Consider the following 20,707-nt stretch of genomic DNA (forward strand, 5'->3'; position numbering starts at 1 on the left):
TTTTTTTTAATTTGTTTACATGGTGATAAACCATAAATTGTCATAAATTATTCTTATTATTATCATCACTGTTGATTCTAATAATAATCATCATCATTATAACTTGAAATTAAAATGATTTTAAACTCTTGAAAAAGAGTAACTTTTTAACTAATTAGTAAATGAAAAGTAAACGCTTGACTTTTTTTTTACCAAAAAAAAACACTTCACTTCTTAAACATATTTTCATCTTACGTGCAGAAAGAATCCATACGAGGATTAAATTAAAATAAATGGAAAGATTTAAGAACGAAGTGAAAGTAAAGTGTGTGTATCACCCTGTAAGTCATGGATCAGAATTGAGTTGTTGCTTCAACTGTGAGAAAAAAATATCAAAATAAAGTAAAAAGATGATTGCCTTTTATCTAAATTTGCTAGATAATTTGTGAGTCTAAATAAGGTTAATTGTGTTGAATGGAAAGGGTTGAAGTGAGATTGTAGAGATGGAAGGGTATTGATGAATGAGGAGAGTGGTGAATGAATAGAATAAGGTTTTCTTAGACATAATAAAGAGTTGGACCATGAAATGCACCGAAATAAGAGGGGGATAAAGTTGGACCCACGTTAGGGTTGATTGTGGTGTAATCAGTGTTCGTTCGTTTCGCTGACCTCACCCTAACTGTACAAAGGTAGGGGAGGATTTTAACTGGTGAACCATACTGTTCTCAGCCTTGGTGAACTCACACAAGAGAGAGACTCACTAAGAACCATATTATTCCCAATCTTGGCGTATCAAACTAAGGGAGAGGTTCATTACTGCACTGTACAAAATATTTCTCTTTAACAGAATAGCTGGAATTTTATTGGGTGACCTCATTAAAAAACCATTATAAGGGAAAAAGAGTGTCCACTAAAACTGTGTAGAATGCAATAATCTTAACTGAAATAAAAGTTAAGGTTGGTCACGTTCCACGTACGAGGGATTGCTCCACCTTCTAAGTCTCGAGCCTATATACTCCATTCCCAAGGGCCTCTGTCACACGGAAGGGACCAGTCCACTTGGGAGATAACTTGTTTTCTAACTGGTATGGGTGGACTTTTCGCATCACCAGGTCGACGACCTGGAACTGTCGAGGTCTCAGCTTGAAGTTGTACCTGTACTCCACCTTTCTCTTCAAGGATTCTGCCTTGATCCTCACTTCTTCTCTGACTTCATCCAGTAGATCCAGGTTCACCTTTCTCTCTTCGTTGGATTCTTCATCCACAAAGTTCTGGAAACGCAGTGAGCTCTCCTGGATCTCTACAGGAATCATCGCGTCTGAACCATACACCAAGCTAAATGGTGTCTCTTTGGTAGTGGACTAGGGAGTGGTGTAGTAAGCCCACACAATTCTAGGAACTTCTTCTACCCTGGTCCCTTTGGCTTTATCTAGCCTTCTCTTCAGACCTCTGAGCAGAACTCGGTTGGCAGACCCGACCTACCCGTTCGTCTAGGGGTGTTCGATTGATGCGAACACCTGCTTTATGCCTAGCTTTGTGCCCAACTTGCCCAATTGTTGGCTAGAAAACTGGGTGCCATTATCGGATACCAATCGCTTTGGAACTCTGAAACGACATACTATATTCTTCTACACAAAATGTTGGACCTTGTGGGCTGTGATTTGCGCCACTGGCTCAATCTCTATCCACTTTGTGAAGTATTCAATGGCAACCACGAGGCACTTCACCTGTCGAACTGCTAGAGGGAATAGCCCTAGAATATCAATCCCCCAGGTATGGAACAACCATGAGCTATAGATCAACCTCAACTCTTCTTGGAGCGCCTTGTGCCAGTCAGCATGTTGTTGGCACTGCTTACGTCGTTGTGCGTATCTCGTGTAGTCTTCCCTCATGGTCGACCAATAATAACTTGCACGAACAACCTTCGACGAGAGAGCTCGACCACCGATGTGACTCCCATAATGCGCGTGCACTGCTCACCACTTACATATATCAAGGTGGGGTGAGTGAAACCATGTCTGAACAAGTTCCCGTCGATCAGGGTGTATCTGCTCGAATTCTTCTTGACTACTCTAGCCTTTGTGGGTTCCAGCGGGAGTACCCCATCAGCCAAGTAGCGTCAGTAGGGGGTCATCCAAGTCTCTCCTCCTTCAACTAGGCAAACTTGCATTGACTCTTCCCCTGGTAACGCGTATGTGCTTATTCTGGGCGTTATCAGGGTTTTTTGAGCCAACGTCCGATGAATTCTCTTGACACCTTCCGAGGTGCTTATCTACTGGACTTCTGTTGCATCGTTTGTGGTGGTTCGAGGTGTCCTCAAAGTCTCCTGTATGACTGTCCTCTGTCTGCCCCTCTTGCCTGAACTCGCGAGCTTTGCTAGTAAGTTAGCTCAGGAATTCTGTTCTCGAGGGACATGTACTAACTCGAACACCGCGGAATTCTCTTTCAAACTCTGAACATACTATATAGGTATGCGGCCATCTGGGGGTCCTTGGCTTGGTACCCTCCCGTAACCTGTCCTGTTACCAGCAGAGAGTCACTCTTTGCTATCAAACTTTTCGCCCTCATCTCCTTGGCTAGCAGCATTCCAGCTATGAGGGCCTCATACTCCACCTGGTTATTGCTGACCTTGAAAACAAACCGCAGGGCCTTCTCGATCAGCAACCCGTTTGGTCCTTCCAAGATGACACCAGCCCCACTCCCCTGTTGGTTAAAGGACCCATCTATGGAGAGGACCCACTTGAAATCTGCTTCTTCTTGGTGCGTGGCTTCTGAGGAGAGCTCTACCACGAAGTCAGCGTAAACTTGGCCTTTGATAGGGCCTTTAGGTTCGTACTGCACATCAAACTCTAATAGTTTCACTGTCCAGTGCACCATTATTCCTGCCACATCAGGTTTTTGTAAGACCTTGCGAATGGGCAGGTTTGTCATCACAATCACCGTGAAGCTCTGGAAGTAGTGGCAAAATCTTCGCGCTGAAAACACTACCGCTAAAGCTGCCTTCTCTATGGCTTGGTACCTTACCTCAGGCCCTTGGAGCACTTTACTCACAAAGTATATTGGTCTTTCTACCTGGTCCTGCTCCTAGACCAGGATCGAATTGATCGCTCGATCTGTGACTGCGAAGTACAACCGAAGCGAGGTGCCAGGCTGATGCTATGGCTTGCACAATACCGGGGGGTGGCCAAGTACTCCTTCAATTTGAGGAAGGATTCCTCACACTCCTTGGTCTAGATGAACCTGCTATTTCTCTTAAGGCATTGGAAATAAGGATGCCCCTTATCTCCCCCTGCTAACACAAATCTGGACAGAGCGGGCATCCGCCCTGTCAACTGCTACACTTCCTTCACCGAGATCGGGTTGCGCATAGCTATGATTGCAGCGCACTTTTTTGGGTTTGCTTCTATCCCACGCTCAGTGAGTAGGAATCCTAAGAACTTGCCTTCCACCACCCCAAACACACACTTTTCGGGGTTCAACTTCAACCTGTATCTAGCTATTGTAGTAAATATCTCTTCCAAATCGACGACGTGTTAGTCTTTCACCTGGGAGGTGACCACCATGTCGTCCACATATGCCTGGACATTCCTCCCTATCATGGGCGCAAGTACTTTGTCCATCAACCGCTGGTAGGTCGCCCCTGCATTCTTGAGCCCGAAGGGCATCACTTTGTAACAGTAATAGGAGAGCTTCATCATGAACGTCGTCTTGCATTCGTCCCTGGGGTGCACGTGGATCTGGTTGTACCCCGAGAAAGCATCCAGGAAGCTAAGGAGTCTACACCCTGAGGCGTTGTCTACCAGGGCGTCGATGCTGGGCAACAGGTAGGAGTCCTTCGGGCAGGCTTTATTAAGATCCGTGAAGTCCACACACATCCTCCACTTCCCGCTGGCCTTCTTGACCAACACTACGTTCGACATCTACTCTGGGTATTGTATCTCCCTGATGTGTCCAACACTCAACAGTTTCTGGGTCTCTTCTCTGATGACTTGTCGCCTATCATCGTTGAACTTTCTTCGTCTCTAGTGGACAGGTCGGACCTTTGGGTCCATGGTGAGGCGATGACATAGGAAATCAGGATCAGTGTCGAGCATGTCTAAGGCTAACCATGCGAAAGCATCCATGTGCCGTGCTATAACCTTGCAATTTGGTCATGTGCTTCTTGGCTCAAAGATCGGCCAAGCTTGAACTTCTTACCCTCAATCTCCCTCTCCAGCACTTCCTCTACAGGCTCGGGTCGTTTCTCCCGGGCGATCTCGAGACGAGTGACCTCTTCTTCCCTTGGAGGTTGGGTGGCTACTAAGCATACTCCCCTATTTGTTTTACTCCCTTCGATGAAAGCACCATGTATGGCTGGTATCACAGTGTCCATGATCACCTGAGAGAATGGCATGGGGCGGGCCCTAACTAGCAGCGACGGGGCTCGCTCATCCACAGTGCGTTCTCCTACGTTCTGCAAATTTCTACGCAGTTCCTTATTAGTTCTGCGCAACTCTTCATTGTGCGCTTATGATCTGGCCAAATCAACCTGGAAACGATTGTGGTCGACTCTGAACGCTGTTACCACCTCCTAAAGGGGGCGTATGGTCTCCATGAGTTGTTGCATGGTGACGTTGTCCCCTCTTGAAGGCGCAACAGATCCTTGTCTCGTGCTCCTCATGTTGCTGGTGGCTCTCAACACGATTGTGAATGAGACCTAGTTTTATCGGGCCCCACGGTGGGTGCCAAATGTTCTCGTCGGTTGACTTGGTTGCCGGTTGACTCGAACGGCAACCTCAGGCCCGTCTGTCTCCTCCTGAGAATTAAAATTCCTGGGAGAACTCTTCACCTGTAAAGACAAAGGGCGCCCTTACATTCGTTTGCACTCTGACGCTCAAGTCAAGGCTAAAGAAATGGTAATGTGTGTAAAGCAGTTTCAGTTTTAGAAACGACGTACCTTTTTAGGGTTCTTACCACCCTCTTTATAGGTTGTATCTAGGGTTACTTTTATGTTGTTCCCACGACTCTTGGTGGGCTTAGGGTTCCTGGGAGAATGTCCTTGTGTCGCTATTACGCAATCTTAGCGTAACTGGCGCATAGGACTTCCCTTTACTGGAGTGCATAGACCTAACAACATAGCCGCCAAGGTACCTACTCACGTACCAACGCTGCGACATCATCTGTTTTGTGGGTGCCCTAAGTATTCACGTGCCATGCATGCAGTCTTTCCTTGGAAACCCTAACCCTAACGAGTCTTAGCGCCTCCAAGGAACACTTGCTTGTGTCGTACCTGAATGCACCATACACATCCCATGCATGATCCTCTCGTGACTTAGGTCCCTTCTGGTATCTGGGTGTTAACTTCGTGTTAACACATGTTGTTTGTGGGACCCAGCTTACGTGACCCACCATTACTATCAAACCACCGATGTCTGATGTTCGATCTCTTTCTCTCAGGCTCACCTCGATCTGTACAATCATTTTTTTTCACAATAGTATTATATCATCAACTTTTTTCATACACATCCATGCACTCAGTGAAATGTAAAAATTATTCTTTCATGTCATGAAAAATATTCTGAATTAAATGATTAAAAAAATTATAAATTATATAAAAGTTATAAAATTAAATGATGTAGTATAGATTGCAGTGACAAACTGTAAAAAATAATTATTAACTCTAAATATATTTTCAAATGCAATTTTTCTATGGTATAATCTAAAAATATATTTTAAATTATATAATTTGTAATTAATATTTATAATTTATTTTATAGTATAGTGTATATGAAAATATATTTCGAATTCAAAATTCATTTTTTCGAGTTTCAGAATTTGCAATTAAGTTTCAAAAATTTGAAATTAATTTTTCTATTTTCCATTAAATAAAATAATCGTTTTCTTTTGAACTATGCATTCCAAAAATATATTTCCATTTCAAATTCTGAAATCCAGAAAATTAGATAACTGAATCCAAAAGTTTATTTTCTCTTTTCTTGCGTGTCATATATTGTACGTTCAATATTCATTGGCGCCACTATCCAATTACTTGCCCCCATCTCATAATGCCCTCAGATTGTGGAAAGAAAATTAGATTTTTTAATTTCTAAATTTTGTATAATGGAAATATGAGGATTTTTTTACCATGATGGGTTATTTTTTTTTTTTTTGGTTTTATCAAAATGGGGTCTGTTTAAAAAAATTACAAATTTAGGCAAGTCGTGTCATCATATGCACAAATGGTCCCAATTTGATACGACTCTGTCATGTCATACTGAAGTCAAGTCAGCTATTTATTTTGTTAATTCACAACAATAATTCTCTATTTATTTTCTAAATACAATAAATTTTCATTTATCTATTTATTTTCAAATTCAATAACAATTTTCTTTATTTTTTAATTAATCAAATAATCAAGTTATTGTATTACATTACCGTCAAACATGATCCATACACGATCCGTATGTATCAACAGAAATCCGTAGGTAAATCAGCATTACCTATGGACTTCCCACGGAAAAAAATTTGTATGTAATGTTGGCGTCGGTAATTTACGTACGAAATATGAACCCTTGGGTAACAGCAGTCCGTGGGTATTACCCACGAACAACAGTTTGTAGGTAATATCCACGAACATTAGTCTGTAGGTAATACCCACGAACATCAGTCCGTAGGTACTACCCACGAACATCAGGTCATAGGTAATACCCACGAACAACAGTTCGTAGGTAATACCCACGAACATCAGTCCGTAGGTAATACCCACGAACATAAGTCTGTAGGTACTGCCCACGAACATCAGTCCGTAGGTACTGCCCACGAACATCAGTCCGTAGGTACTGCCCACGAACATCAGTTCATAGGTAATTTCGTATGTAATCATACATCCATCAAAATGTCTATTCATACATTTAAATGAATTCCTTTTTTAAAACCTGTATAATTTAACATATCCAACACACATTTAATTTCAAATTCAAATATAACATAATTAAAGTCTCATCATATAAAAGATAACATAATATAAATTCAAGTCCACTTGAAACATCTAAAAATCAAAACAAACTTGAAACATAACTAAAGATCCTAATTCAAAAGTCAAGTGAATTTGTAATGTAATTTGTTGTTCAAAAAAACTACAAACATAATCCTAATAGTCTGCATAATGATTATCGTCATCTTGTTGTTGCGTAGGTGGTTCCTTTTGCCTTGGTGGTTCTTGTGGCGACAATACTTGTTGAGATTGTTGTGCAACAGAACTTCGTGCTTCGGGAGGAAGGAAAGGAAGAATGATACTAACCAATGATTTCACATGCTCGGTGAGTTTATCATTATGTTCCTTATAATTTCGAACCTCTTCCTTTAGCAACAAAACGCTTGGTGAATCCTCAGAGGAACTCGAAGGTTGATCATAGGTGAGAGTATTACCACGTTTAAAGTTATGAGCCAAGTCTCCAACCCCGTAGATTCGACCTTTCTTCTTGCCACCTGCTTCAAGAAGCCAACTTTCAAGTCTAATTTTGTCTTCCTCTGCAGAATCTATGGGGGATGATCCAGATGCAACCTCAGATCTGATTTGGGAAAGTCTACTCTAAAATTCTTCCTATTATTGATATACAAAAAATAATGTCATATGTACAATATATAACTAAAATAAAGAAAAATAACAAAAAAATGTAACTCACGTGTGTACGTCTCGATCTTTCATCTACAAATTCACCACTACTTTTTCGTATATGAGTCTGCATAAATACCTCATCAATATATGCAGGACGACCCAACTCTTTTGCCTATAAACAACAAACATAAATAATATTATTTTTATGCAAAACAATATCATCCAACTTCTTAAACTTAATATAATCCAATGTAGTATTATCAAATATCTAACCTTCAAACATTGTATAATAGAATAATATGTAATCATAAAACATAATTCAAAACCAATTACAAACAAAGTCCAATGCAACTTATATGTTTCGTGAATACATACCATGCAAATGACATGCTCATGTGTACTAATGGAGCCACCTGTGTGTAAAGAACCACCTGTGTCAGATGTTCGGTTTTTTTGGTTTTGACTACACTTGGAACGAAAGTCAGGTGAATTCCACTGAGATAGCAAAGAAGTCCAAACATCATCAAACATCCAAATAGGCTTCTTCCCATTTTTTCTAGCTTCCATTAACATTTTAGATAACCTATGTGCGGCTTTTGAGTGGAAGTTTTTTTTAATCCTTTCCTCATTTTCAGGTTTCCAAGAGACTTTTTTCTATGTAAACACAAAATTTATAGTTAAAAAAGTGAAGAATTTTTAATACAACACTTTAAAGAAATAATAACTGAGAATTCAATTATGGAAGATGCCAAATACCAAAAGAAATGGACATTTTGATTAAATGCAACAAGTATAATATAACAAGTATTGTTAATATTAAGTATAAGAAGAAATACTTTAAAACGTTTGAATAAGATTTCTATGTCTTCATCAGTCATTGAACCCCATGTAAGCCATGGCTAATAATATTGTTGTTTAATAATGAATGTGATTGCATGTGATGCAACCCTACATGGATGAAACCTTAAAAAAACAAGTAATAAAGAAATTATTAGATAATAAACTGATAAAAGAAATAATGTGAAAGATTTTATTTATGGTCTTTACTTACCCATTACCATAAGGTGAAATCATAGGAAGAGCATGACCAACTGAGAGAGTGTCATCCTCATTGTTTGATTATGCATCACCTCTATCGGGATAAATCTGTGCACCTTCCCCAATAGCACAATCATTGATTCTAGAAGGCACTGATAGCGGGGAGGGTGTTGATAATGGTGTAACCCTTGGCAATGGTGATGGTACTGATGATGTTGAGGGTCCTATACCTGATGGAGAAGGCGCTGATGCCACAACTGGGGTTGGGGAAAATGTGGTGGGAGAAATGTCTCTTCTTGATGGAAAAGGTATGTCTGTAGTCCTAGGACATGGAAAAGATGCAGCTGTAGAGATAGGCGTGAGACCTGGGGTAGGAGAAGATGTATGTGCAGGAGTTGGGGATGGGGAACGTACATGTGCAATAGGTGCATTTGGTGGGGGTGGAATATTTACTTTAAGCACATATCGTGGCCTTTTACGCTTCATTACCCTTTTCCCCTTATTTTGACCAGATAAGTAAGGTTTTGGTTGGTCACATCCTCCTGAAGACATCTATAACAAAAAAATTATATTATCAATTATAAATGAAAGGAACATACTGCAATTAAAAATACACAACATAATAAAAGTTTCTTTCACAGAAGAATCAGTATGTTATTACATAAACAAGAAAATAGCAACACTAACAATCACATAATGTATTCATAACATAATTCAATCATCATCAAATTCATGTTCTTCATTGTCTTCTTCTGAATCATTTCGTTCAAGTTGCCCATCTTCACTATCCTTTCCAGTATAATCATCTTCAGTGTCCCCATTTTCACTATCTTCAAACTCCTCTTCATTATCCTCTTCTTGAAAATCTTGAAATTCATTATCCTCGTCCACTTCTTCAACATGAACCTGCGAATGTTGGAATCCTGAAATACCTTCAACTTCAATTACTTCATTTACATGAGACATTTCATCTATTTGGTAAGGAACATCATCTTCCATATCAAGAGATTCAATGCGACCTCTAGGCTTTGTTTTAATTGCAACACACCAACTTTTTTTGTCCTTTCTTGATGTCGGATAGGAGACATAATATACTTGTCTTACATTATGTGCAAGGATAAATGGATCAAAGGGTAAATACCTTTTCTCGATGTGAATGTCCACAATTCCATATTTAGGATCCACTATTGTACCTCTATGTGATGGATCAAACCACTGACAATAAAATACCACCACTTTCTTCGGGGAGCTCGAAGAATTGTACTCTAGCTCATATATGTGTTCAATGAGTCCATAGAAATCATCATGTCCTCCTTTCGTGAGCCCCTTTACATAAAACCACTATTTATTGTTTTTTTCCCCTTGCTCCATGCATGAGTGTGAAATTTGTACCCATTGACGAAGTAAGTGTGTCATTCATTAGTACATGTGAAAGGGCCATATGATAATTCCCTTAAGTGTATGTTTCTTACATTTAAAGGCTCACTTGTAACCTACAAAGGCAAGAGATACTGACTTATTTATATTTTTTTAGGTTATATAAGACATAACTTAATCACATTGAGTTTATCATACTTGACCCGTAAACCATTCAGGGAAATGTGCATGTATATCATTTGATGAGCTTATTTGTTTAGATTGCAAGAATGAACTGTGAAACATATTAACACAATCAAGAATGGTTTATTTAGAAGATCAATTTTGTCAAAAATTGAAGTCAATTATTTGATATACTCACTCGAGGTATGGTTTTATTTCGTTGCAATTGATCAAAACATGAACATGGACAGAGTTCCATTCTTTATGGTTGAACCAATGGATTAACTTTTTTCCTGAAGAACGACCAGGCTGGTTAAAGATGGATAACATTGATGGAAAACTTTCAATTCCACGAGGTATTTCATTTCTACGATTTCGTGGTGACAACATGAAGTTCTTGAAATAGTGGGAACAAAAGTGAATTGTTTCTCGGTGCAAGTAAGATGTAGAAATTGATCCTTCAACTTGAGCCTTATTTTTTACTGAGGGTTTAGAATCACCCATAAACCTATAATTAAGTAAATTGGAGATGGATTTAGACAAATAAATGAACTATCACTACAAGAAAATAACAATTTAGTCACCGAATTCAACGACCGAAAATAAGTGGTCGCAATTTGCAACCGAAATAGTCACCGAATACCTATAGTGTCAAATCTGCGACCGAAATAGCGACCAACTGAATTATTAATGATTTTGGTTAGTTTTGCGACCGAATCAGCGACCGAAGTTGAGAGTGACAAAATAACTGGTCGCTAAAGTGGTGACTGTTTTGAATAAATTGAAAAAATATATTTGCGATCGAATTAGCCACCGATTATGTTTCTTTTTTAGTCACATATTTTAATTCGGTTGCTAAATATTATTGTTTATTTTCTGCCACCGAATTAGTCACCGAATATGTTTATTGTTTAGCCACCGATTTTTCTTTGGTCGCTAAATATAATTGTTTATTTTTGCCACCGAATCAACCACCAAATTTATTTAGTTTTTAGCCACCAATTTGTTTTTGGTCGCTAAATATAATTGTTTATTTTTTTTACCAAATCAGCCACCAAATAAATATATTTTTTAGCCACCGAATTTTTTTGGTCGCTAAATATAATTATTTATTTTATTACTACTAATAATAATAATAATTCATTTTTATTTTAAAAAAATATACAACGATAACAGTGTTATCCTTTATATATTCATGAGTGGTCATAAGTTTGTAGTTTCTTAAATTAAAATAAAATTAATGTTATATTATTTTTAAAATATCAACTCAAATAAAAATTATAAATAAATTACATAACAAAAAATTATTATTAATAAAATTAATTCTTTTAAAAAAATTAGGCCACATAATTATTATTATTGGTGAGTATATGAAAAAGAAAGGAGAAGAGTGTGGAAATATATATATGAAAGAGAAAGAGAAGGAGGAAGGATGAGAGTGCATAGGTGGAGGTAGGTGGATATGTTCTAAGTTTGGAACAATCCCTTGGAACATTTCAATTCCACGTTACTTGTTGTTTCTGGTTTCTATACCCACATTTATCTCGTGCTTAAAAAATGCTTCCAATTGCAAACTCTAAGACAGCAAAAATGGCAAGACCAAACCAAAGCACAACAATCTGTTGCATGGAATTCATTCTCCGCCAATTACTACAAATTTGTCTTCTCACCGTTTCGACATTCTGTGCCTTCACATCATACCAAATATTTTTTTACTTTATTATTTTCAAAATTTACAATAATCTAATTTAATATCTTATTATGAAAAAAACAGGTGTTTAGAAAATAATTAGATATTAAAACATCTTTATATTTCAGCATTATAATTTTTTTATTCCACGTAATTTTGATAACCCCATATTTATTTTTACATATATCTTATCAAAATTGGACTGATCAGTTTTTGTGATCGTAATATTATATACTTTTCATCCGTTTTGTGATCGTTAATACTATATAATTTCAACATTAATATATATATATATATATATATATATTACTTGACACTATTAATTAATATTATTCATAATTATTAATTTAGGTTCATTAATATATATCTATTACTTGACACTATTTAGTTAGTATTTTATTAGTATCTATAAATTAGTAATACCAATATACTTATATAAAATTATAAGTATATTAAAAATAAAATTAGAAATATATGATTAAATATAATAGTTTGTATTAAATATACAAGCAAAATTTCCATCTACAATTATATGATACATTTATTTATTTCCGATTGTATGAAGTGTTATTTATAATTTATATTTACATTTTTTATTTATTAGTGACAAATTTGTATGTAATCTGGTCCGCTAGTTTGAAGTTATTTGTAATATAACTTATTTTCTTAACTTAAATACAATGGCAGTAGGGTATATGCTAAATTCTACTTCCGACACTGTAATTTCTCCTTTATTGTTTATGCCACATAAACAAAGTTAAATTAACTTATTAAAACTTATTGTAAAATTAATAATTTATATTTAGAAAAATAATTTTATTTTTCATACACAACTTACTACTTTTAATCAATTTTTTTAATTGTTTTTGTTAATTTATAAAACTGAAATTTGAAATTATATATGAAAAATTCAAATTCAAATTTATTTAAGAAACAATATCGTTTGATTTCGTTTAATTAGTTTAGAATAGGCTGCACCTGAAGTTTAATTTCGTTTCTTTCTATATATGCTACATAGAAAATCTGTCTTGTGCCACAAATTGGGCCACAAAGGTTAGTTCTAATTACATTTTTAATTGGCAAAATTTATGCAAGCAGGTTTCTTCCTGTGAGAATAACTCATTGTTTGCTTGTGGGAAGTGTACTTGAAATTATAGTCTAAACTTCAAGTTTTTATACGTCAATATTTGTTTGAAAAAGAAAACAGATTCATAGTTTTATATGGGAATTTTCTTGTATGTTGCTGGAAGAAGCTTTCCTTGGAACTAATAAGGATTAGCTACAGAGGACGTAGGTGTTCAACGTTTTGATATTGAATTATTGTATATATAAAAAAACAATCTTATTTGGCATTTAAAAGTGACTCAGTGGTAGTTTTATATTTCTCAGATTTCATCTCTTCTTGGAATATAAAGAATATTACTTTATTTGTGTTTGAGAGAATTGTTACTATTATTTCTTTTTCTTTTTTTTTCATTATGGTGTTCTGTTTTTTATCGACATGTTGCTATGTACTACTTACACTTGTATATTACTCATGTTAGTTAGTATTTCATATACTCAATATAACTATAAATTTTTTATGTAAGTTACATAAATTATTAGATTAATATCAAAATTTAATAAGTTACCCACCCTAAAAAGGAATTTCCTCAATACACACTGTCAAAGTGATCCTCAGAACTCTGGTGAAATGGTGATGCATGACATATAAGCATGTCTATGAATTCTTAACCGTTTATTTTAACAAAACTGAAAATTAATTTTAATACATGACAACAAGACACCACATATTACAGCTAAAAGACAAGACTCTGTCTGCACCAGAATATAGATCAATAATAAACTCAAGATAAATGAAATATATTATTCTGCATAACTTGAGAGTTCCCAACACCAATATTTAATTTTTCACACTAGTTACATACTTGAGGAGCAAGGTGACAACATCCCCTGATATCCTCCCTGCCTCAGTTTTCAGGTGATGGATCTTTGCTCCAGTGTCTTCACATTAGCACCAGAATCTCCACTACTCTGTATTAATAAGAATGAAGGCATACAAACTTATAATAAGACAGTGGTACAATACAACAACAATAGTTATTTTATTTAACTGTAGTCAATTATAGACTTGCCTCTGACACTTTCTTTTGAAACTCATACTCCAACTGAGCTCTGTACTCAGCAATTTCCTTTTCAGCCTCTTCTTTGGCCTGCTTCAATCTAGCCAATTTTTCTAACAAGTGTACAATAATGATACTGATTACTTCACGATAAAGAAGAGATTACACCTAGATTCAACACAATTTATAGGAGTACACTAAAGAAAATAAACAAAAGATAGAGGAGGAGAGAGGGACTAACTTATTATAATAATAGTTAAAGAACTTGCTGTCACATGTATGAAGACTAACCGATACCCCTCATAAAACCAATAACTCAGACCTATATATGAAAATGAAAATATCAAAGCAAAAGAGATAGAGGGACACAAGAGTTTCAATAATACCATTCTTCTCAGCATTGACAGTCCTCTGTGCCTCTTGTTCAGCTGCCAGCAACTGCTGAATTCCACTTTGACCCCTGTTGGATGCCATTCTGTGATAAAATCCATTGTCAGAAACTTGAGAAAAGTGTTGTTAGCTCATATGACATTTTGGGTGGAAAAAATATGAATACACATGTCTATTTAGGACTGTCTAGCATCCGAATAATAATCCTGTAATTGTAGTAATTGTGCAGATATATAATTGCATGATTTGACAAGATTCTCTTACTATATGTATCAACCGTATGCCTTAACTTGTAGCCATGCATTTATTTATCTTTTTTGCATTATGTTCTTCAAGATAGAGAGATTTATAGGTGAAGTGAGACCTAAAATACATGGAAGTCAATCAAATAGAGACGAATTAAGGTTCAGATAACAGATAAACTTTTTGGTCCCGATCTATTCGTATAATAAGCATATTTATGTATCAAACTACTACGGCAGCAAAGAAAGAGTGGGAGCAGTACGTAAGCACATAAATACCCATGGTTTTACTGCAATTAATTAAAAAAGGTGATGGTGATCAAACCTGGTGCTGGCATTATCTAATTATCTAATTGCATATAGTTATGTGAATAGAAAAAGTGAAGATACACACAAAGTTCAGTAAAGCTGTGATGAGAGAATGAAATGATTCTTACTTGGTTGTGAACTCTATTGAAGATGGTGCAAGGGAAGAATAGTGTGGCGCTGGGTTTCCATTTTATAAGCAGAAAAAGCAGTTTCTGGGTGAAAGGTATAAGCAGGTTTGTGGCAGTAGATAGTGGGGAAGGTAACTATGTGGGTGGGAAATTAAAAATTGGATCACTGATAAAACCTGTGACTTTAGTTTGTATACTTACACAGTGAAGTATTCAAGGATAAAATGTCTTTCTTATATTACACAGTGAAGTTATTCTTGTTTCCAGTTTGATTCATTACTTTATTTGTTTATTCAAAATTGATTGATCCACTTTGATTATTGTATTAATTACATTTTATATATTTAATATTTTTGACTTGCAGATGACACCAAGGGGTAGAGGTGGTGGTCGAGGTGTTCGTGTTGATGATATATCTTTACCCAACACCAATATTTGCCCTTCATTTGTTCTTCCAACAACTATGGAGTCTACACATCCTATCTATGAAGGACCCTCACTTCCTACATTTCACGAACAAGATACTGAACATCATGTAGGAGAATCAAATCCTACTTCCTTTTCTATAGAGCCAACTATGAATCAACCTTCACCAATACAAGACTCTCTTACACCTGATAATGAGTCCGGCAATGTAGTTGATCAAAGACCTTGGCTTCATGCAGAAAGAGGAGAGTAAGTATATTTTAATCTAATTGTAATTCATCAATATGTTTTGATTTTCATATATCATTTTGACAATATGTTTGAACACAGATTTTCACCAGCAAATGGACCTTTCAATGTAATCTCACGAATCATCAAGCAAAAATATGATGAACCCAGTCCCACTTGGAAGAAGGTTCGTCTTGAGGTCAGAGATAGATGGTTTGGAGAGTTTAAGGTAATTTGAGTTATGATTACATTTAAAATGTTATTCTGTTTTTCTACAATGTTTGTTTTCTAATTTATTTTTCATGCACAAAGAGTATAGGTGGGATCTGGAACAAGACAAACTCATTAGATCCATTTTTGATACAAAAGCCTCCCCGTATCTTTAAAAATGCTATGAGTAAAGTCAGGCATGGTCAAGATAAAGGGACCTGGATTCCACAACTTGTTCGAGCAACCTTGGACCAGCATTGGAGTTCTACAGAATTCCAAAACAAGAGTGTTATTGCCAAGGCGAATCGGGCTGTTGAGAAGGGAGCCTCAGCCTACTGTGGTGGTTCCATATCTACTGCGGCTCACTTTGAGAAAATGGTAATATTATTATTTTTTTTTTCTTTCTATATTTTATTTAAATACAATCTATTATATCTTTTTATTAAATTTATGTAGACTAAGGAGCTTGAACGATAACCAACTGCTTGGGAGGTTGTAAAGAGAACGAAGAAATTGAAGACTGGAGAATGGGTCAATGGCAAGACTCGCGACCTTGCAGTATGTTTAAAATTTAAGTTATAATTTAATTTTTACTATATGTTTTCTTTGCAATAATCAATTTGATTTCATTTTCAGGAGAAATATAAGAAACGCCGAGAAGAAGCCCAACAACAGCAAATGCTTGAAAGCGAATCTTTGCAAAACTCTCATGTTGCTTCTATTGATGACAATGAAATATACATTGATGTTGTTGGAGCTGGAAATAAGAAAGGGAATGTCTATGGTATTGGTGTATTGAGCAAAAGGTTTAATAGTTCAACAATTGCTCACTCGACTACAAGCCAAGCTCCAATAGTCCATCAAATAGAAGAAATGCGTGAGATTATTCAAAAGTTAAATGATGAACTTAGGACAAAACATGTCAAGGAGCGGACTCTTGAAGAAAAGATGGAGCTATTGATGAAAACTCGTGAAGAGAAAAGTGAACGCATGCACAAACAAGATGAGCAGATGCAACAAATCATGCAACACATTCAAATGAATAATCCCATATCAGGTTCTTCAAATCCTACTACCAGTGGACATCATCAAGGAGACAACATTGGAGATGATAGTTCAGAAGAAGATTAGTTGGATGCTTAATTATATAATAGATTTGACTCTTTCAACTAATTTTTAATACTTTTCGTTGTGTAATACGATTTACTTTTAATTTGAGTACAACTCCTTCTTAAACTATGTATTAGAAGTTCACTCGTATTTAGCTTGATTGAATTTTGAGTATCTATAAGCAGGTTTGAATTTTGAGAATCTATAAGCAGGTTTGAATTTTTGTATAAAATAGTTAAAATACCATTTTAAATAGGTATGAACAATAAATATAAAAATAGTCATCGAAACTGAAATACCAAATTAGCGACCGAAATAGAATCGGTCGCTGTAATTAAGAAAAATATTTAGCCACCGAAATCAAATCAGTCGCTAAAGGGGTCTCTATATAGCCACCAAATTAGCCACCAAAAGTTTTTTTTTAATTAATTATTTTGATCCATTAGCGACCAAAATGGTGGTTGCTATCACCTCTATTTCAGCCACTGATTTAGCCACCAAATTTATATAAAATTTGGTCGCTAATTTGGTCTCTGATTTTTGTGACCAAATTTTCTGCGGCCGATTTAGCCACCGAAATTTCGGTTGCTAATTTGGTTTCTAAACTTTGGTGACCAAATATTCTGGGACCGATTTGGCCACCGAAATATCGGTTGCAAATTAGCGACCACCGTATAATTCGGTCGCTAAAGGCTTTGCGACTAGGGTTTTCGCTTCCATCTTTATTTGGTGGCTGTTTCGGTCGCAGATCCGTTTAGCGACCGATTATAGTACTGTTAGCGACCAAATTTGGTGGTCGCTAAAAGTGATTTTTTTTGTAGTGTATTTTGACATAATAACAATAATATTTTTCATACCTTTCAAATGGATACATCCATCTATATTGAACTGGTCCACCAAGTCTTGCTTCATTTGCATGATGAATTGGAAGGTGTTCCATTGAATCAAAGAATGCAGGGGGGAATACTCTCTCCAACTTGCAAAGAATGATTGAAATATTTTCTTCCATTCTAACCAAGTCATGATCCTTTATTGTTTCTGAGCACAAATCTTTGAAGAAATGGCTAACTTCGATAAGTGGATTCAAAACATGCACTGGTAATGAATGAAATGCAATAGGAAGTAAACACTCCATGAATATATGACAATCATGATTTTTCTTCCAAAGCATCTTCCCCTTGTCTACATCCACACATCTTGCCAAATTTGAAGAATAACCATCAGGCATACAAAGTTCTTTTATCCATTGATAAACTAACTTTGATTCCCCTGTAGTTAAAGTGTAATTTGCTTTTGGTTTTAGAATCTTCCCATTAGCTTGCAACTTTAACTCCAAATCAGGTCTCCTATAATGCAATCTTAGGTCTTTTCTTGCCTTATCATTGTCCTTTGTTTTACCTTTTACATCCATGACGGTGTTAAATATATTGTCAAAGAAATTTTTCTCTATATGCATAACATCAAGATTGTGCCTCAATAAATTATCTTTCCAATATGGAAGATCCCAAAAGATACTTCTTTTTGTCCAATTATGCTACTCTTCATAACCTGGTAATTTGGACTCGTGAGGCTCATCTATGACTGTTGGTAGATTCCTAACTATACTCCAAACCTCTTCAAATGTCAACATAGGTGGTGGTCCACCCATTTCAACTTTGTCCTTTTTGAAAGCCTTTTTATTCCTCCTAAATGTATGATCATTAGGCAAGAACCTACGGTGTGAGTCAAACCAACTATTTTTTTTTCCATGTTCTAATCTAAAGGCCTTTGTGTGCTCCATGCAATACGGGCAAGCCAATTTACCTTGAGTCCCCCAACTAGACAACATGCCATATGCAGGAAAGTCATTAATTGTCCACATTAGACTTGCTCGCATCATAAAGTTTTGCTTCCTTGAAATATCGTATGTTTGAACACCACTCCACAACTTTTTAAGATCATCGATAAGTGGTTGCAAATAAACATCGATACGAGCCTTCGGATTATGTGGACCGGGAATGAGACAATTCCAAAACATATAGGGTCTAGACATGCACATTTCAGGAGGAAGATTATATGGGGTGACAATTACTGGCCAACAAGAGTAAGGTTTTATTGATGCTTGAATATATGGATTAAATCCATCAGAGCATAAACCAAGTCGTATATTACGTGGCTTAGCGGCAAATTCAGGATGTAATTGATCAAAATGTTTCCAAGCTTCACCATCTGAGGGATGTCGTAGCACACCCGAAGGTCTTCTATTATCATAGTGCCATGTCATTTGTTCTGAAGTTTGCATAGATGCAAACAATCTTTGTAATCTTGGAATTATAGGAAAATAGAACATTCTTTTCAGAGGAATTGGTTTTCTTTTACTTGTTCCAACTTTTGGGTCATGATATCGTGCATGATGACAAAATTTACACTGTAGTAGTCGTCCATCATTTTTCCCATATTCATTGTCATAAAAAAACATACAACCTTTTACACAACAATCTATCATATTAGCCTTCAACCCCAACATTGACACTAACCTCTTAGCATCATAATAACTTTTTGGCAAACCCTCTTTTATTGGTGTAGCATCCGACAACATTGTTGTGATAAAATCTAAGCATTGGTTAGGAACATTCCAATTAGACTTGCAAGCTAACAATTTCATACACATTGATAATTTAGAATCTACAGCCCCTTCAAACAATGGCTCATTAGCCTCTAACAACAGATCATAAAATCTCTGAGCTTCTTCATTGGGCCTCTCTGTTATTAAAATTAGATGGTTCAAATGTCTCATGTTGCCCAAGAGCATCATACACCATGTCTTGCATTGCTACAAATTGTTCACTTCCATCCACATGTACATCACTACTTGAAACACGAACGTGATCGTCATTGTCATTAACATGTGGCACTTGTTCACCATGATGAATCCAAACATGATAATCATACATCAAACCGTTTTTATAGAGGTGAAGCTTGACCATTTCAATTGGAAAAATCTTTGTACATTGACATTTATCGCATGGACATCTAAGCTTCCTTTCATTCAAATAAGACTGTTGTTGACAAGCTTTAATGACAAACTCTTCAACCCCATTCACAAAACTTTCTTTTAAACCCCCTTCTGCCAATATAGCATCTATCGTATATCCAACTACGATTTACATGAAACCATTCCATATTCCAAACCAACGATAACTAAATATTGAAGTTGCCACAAAGATGCCTTTAGCCCTTTAATGTATTAAAAAAGAGTATTATAAGTTACTTCACCCTAAACTAGCAAGTAATGTAACAATCAATTGTGTTAAAAAATGATATCTATGAACAAAGCATCTCTTAAACCAATATAAAGATATCTCTAAATAAGAAAGAGTTTCATAAATTATTGCATTATATGACAACATCAATTACTTATATAAGTTCTATGCAGGACATCAATCACTTCCTAATCTACTTTTCTCCATTATGATATAAACAAACAATTATACAAACAATTATCATAAACTACAGGTCTATATAGTATGTAATTTCAGTTAATACCATTCACAAAATAACAAAAAATAAAGCAATTTTTAGACCCACTTATTCTAGTAAAAGAGGTTCAACATGCCACCAATTAGTGAAAATAATGTAGATCCTAATAAATTGCAATGGGCATATGAGTATACTTAAATCTATTTCAGAAAGACTTACCTCTTACAAATCCTTTCAAC

At 36.0% G+C, this 20,707-nt stretch overlaps 1 protein-coding gene and 2 pseudogenes across 2 annotated transcripts; 1 reads left to right on the forward strand and 2 right to left on the reverse strand.

The window, feature by feature from the left end:
• Positions 1-9,328: 9,328 nt before the first annotated feature.
• On the reverse strand, positions 9,329-20,147 carry LOC150029052 (uncharacterized; annotated as a pseudogene).
• On the reverse strand, positions 13,623-15,171 carry LOC137810960 (V-type proton ATPase subunit G-like; annotated as a pseudogene). Its single transcript, XR_016518521.1, has 4 exons — positions 15,036-15,171; positions 14,353-14,441; positions 13,979-14,079; positions 13,623-13,877 (listed from the first exon to the last, which is right to left on the reverse strand). The product of XR_016518521.1 is annotated as a V-type proton ATPase subunit G-like (transcript).
• LOC137810959 (uncharacterized) lies at positions 15,400-16,457 on the forward strand. Its single transcript, XM_068612479.2, has 4 exons — positions 15,400-15,710; positions 15,792-15,918; positions 16,002-16,277; positions 16,356-16,457. Exons 1-4 carry the CDS (start codon positions 15,400-15,402, stop codon positions 16,374-16,376), a joined length of 735 nt encoding a protein of 244 aa, XP_068468580.2. The 3' UTR covers positions 16,377-16,457.
• Positions 20,148-20,707: the final 560 nt, after the last annotated feature.

This window comes from Phaseolus vulgaris, chromosome 2 (genome assembly GCF_051622355.1).
Source record: "Phaseolus vulgaris cultivar YP4 chromosome 2, ASM5162235v1, whole genome shotgun sequence".
NCBI classification, from domain to species: domain Eukaryota; kingdom Viridiplantae; phylum Streptophyta; class Magnoliopsida; order Fabales; family Fabaceae; genus Phaseolus; species Phaseolus vulgaris.

Excerpts from the sequence above, each read along its gene's own strand:
- LOC137810959 (XM_068612479.2), top strand. The coding sequence starts at position 15,400 with ATGACACCAAGGGGTAGAGGTGGTGGTCGAGGTGTTCGTGTTGATGAT. Across the intron at positions 15,711-15,791 it reads CTTCATGCAGAAAGAGGAGA|ATTTTCACCAGCAAATGGAC; the intron begins GTAAGTATATTT and ends GTTTGAACACAG. Across the intron at positions 16,278-16,355 it reads CGGCTCACTTTGAGAAAATG|ACTAAGGAGCTTGAACGATA; the intron begins GTAATATTATTA and ends AAATTTATGTAG.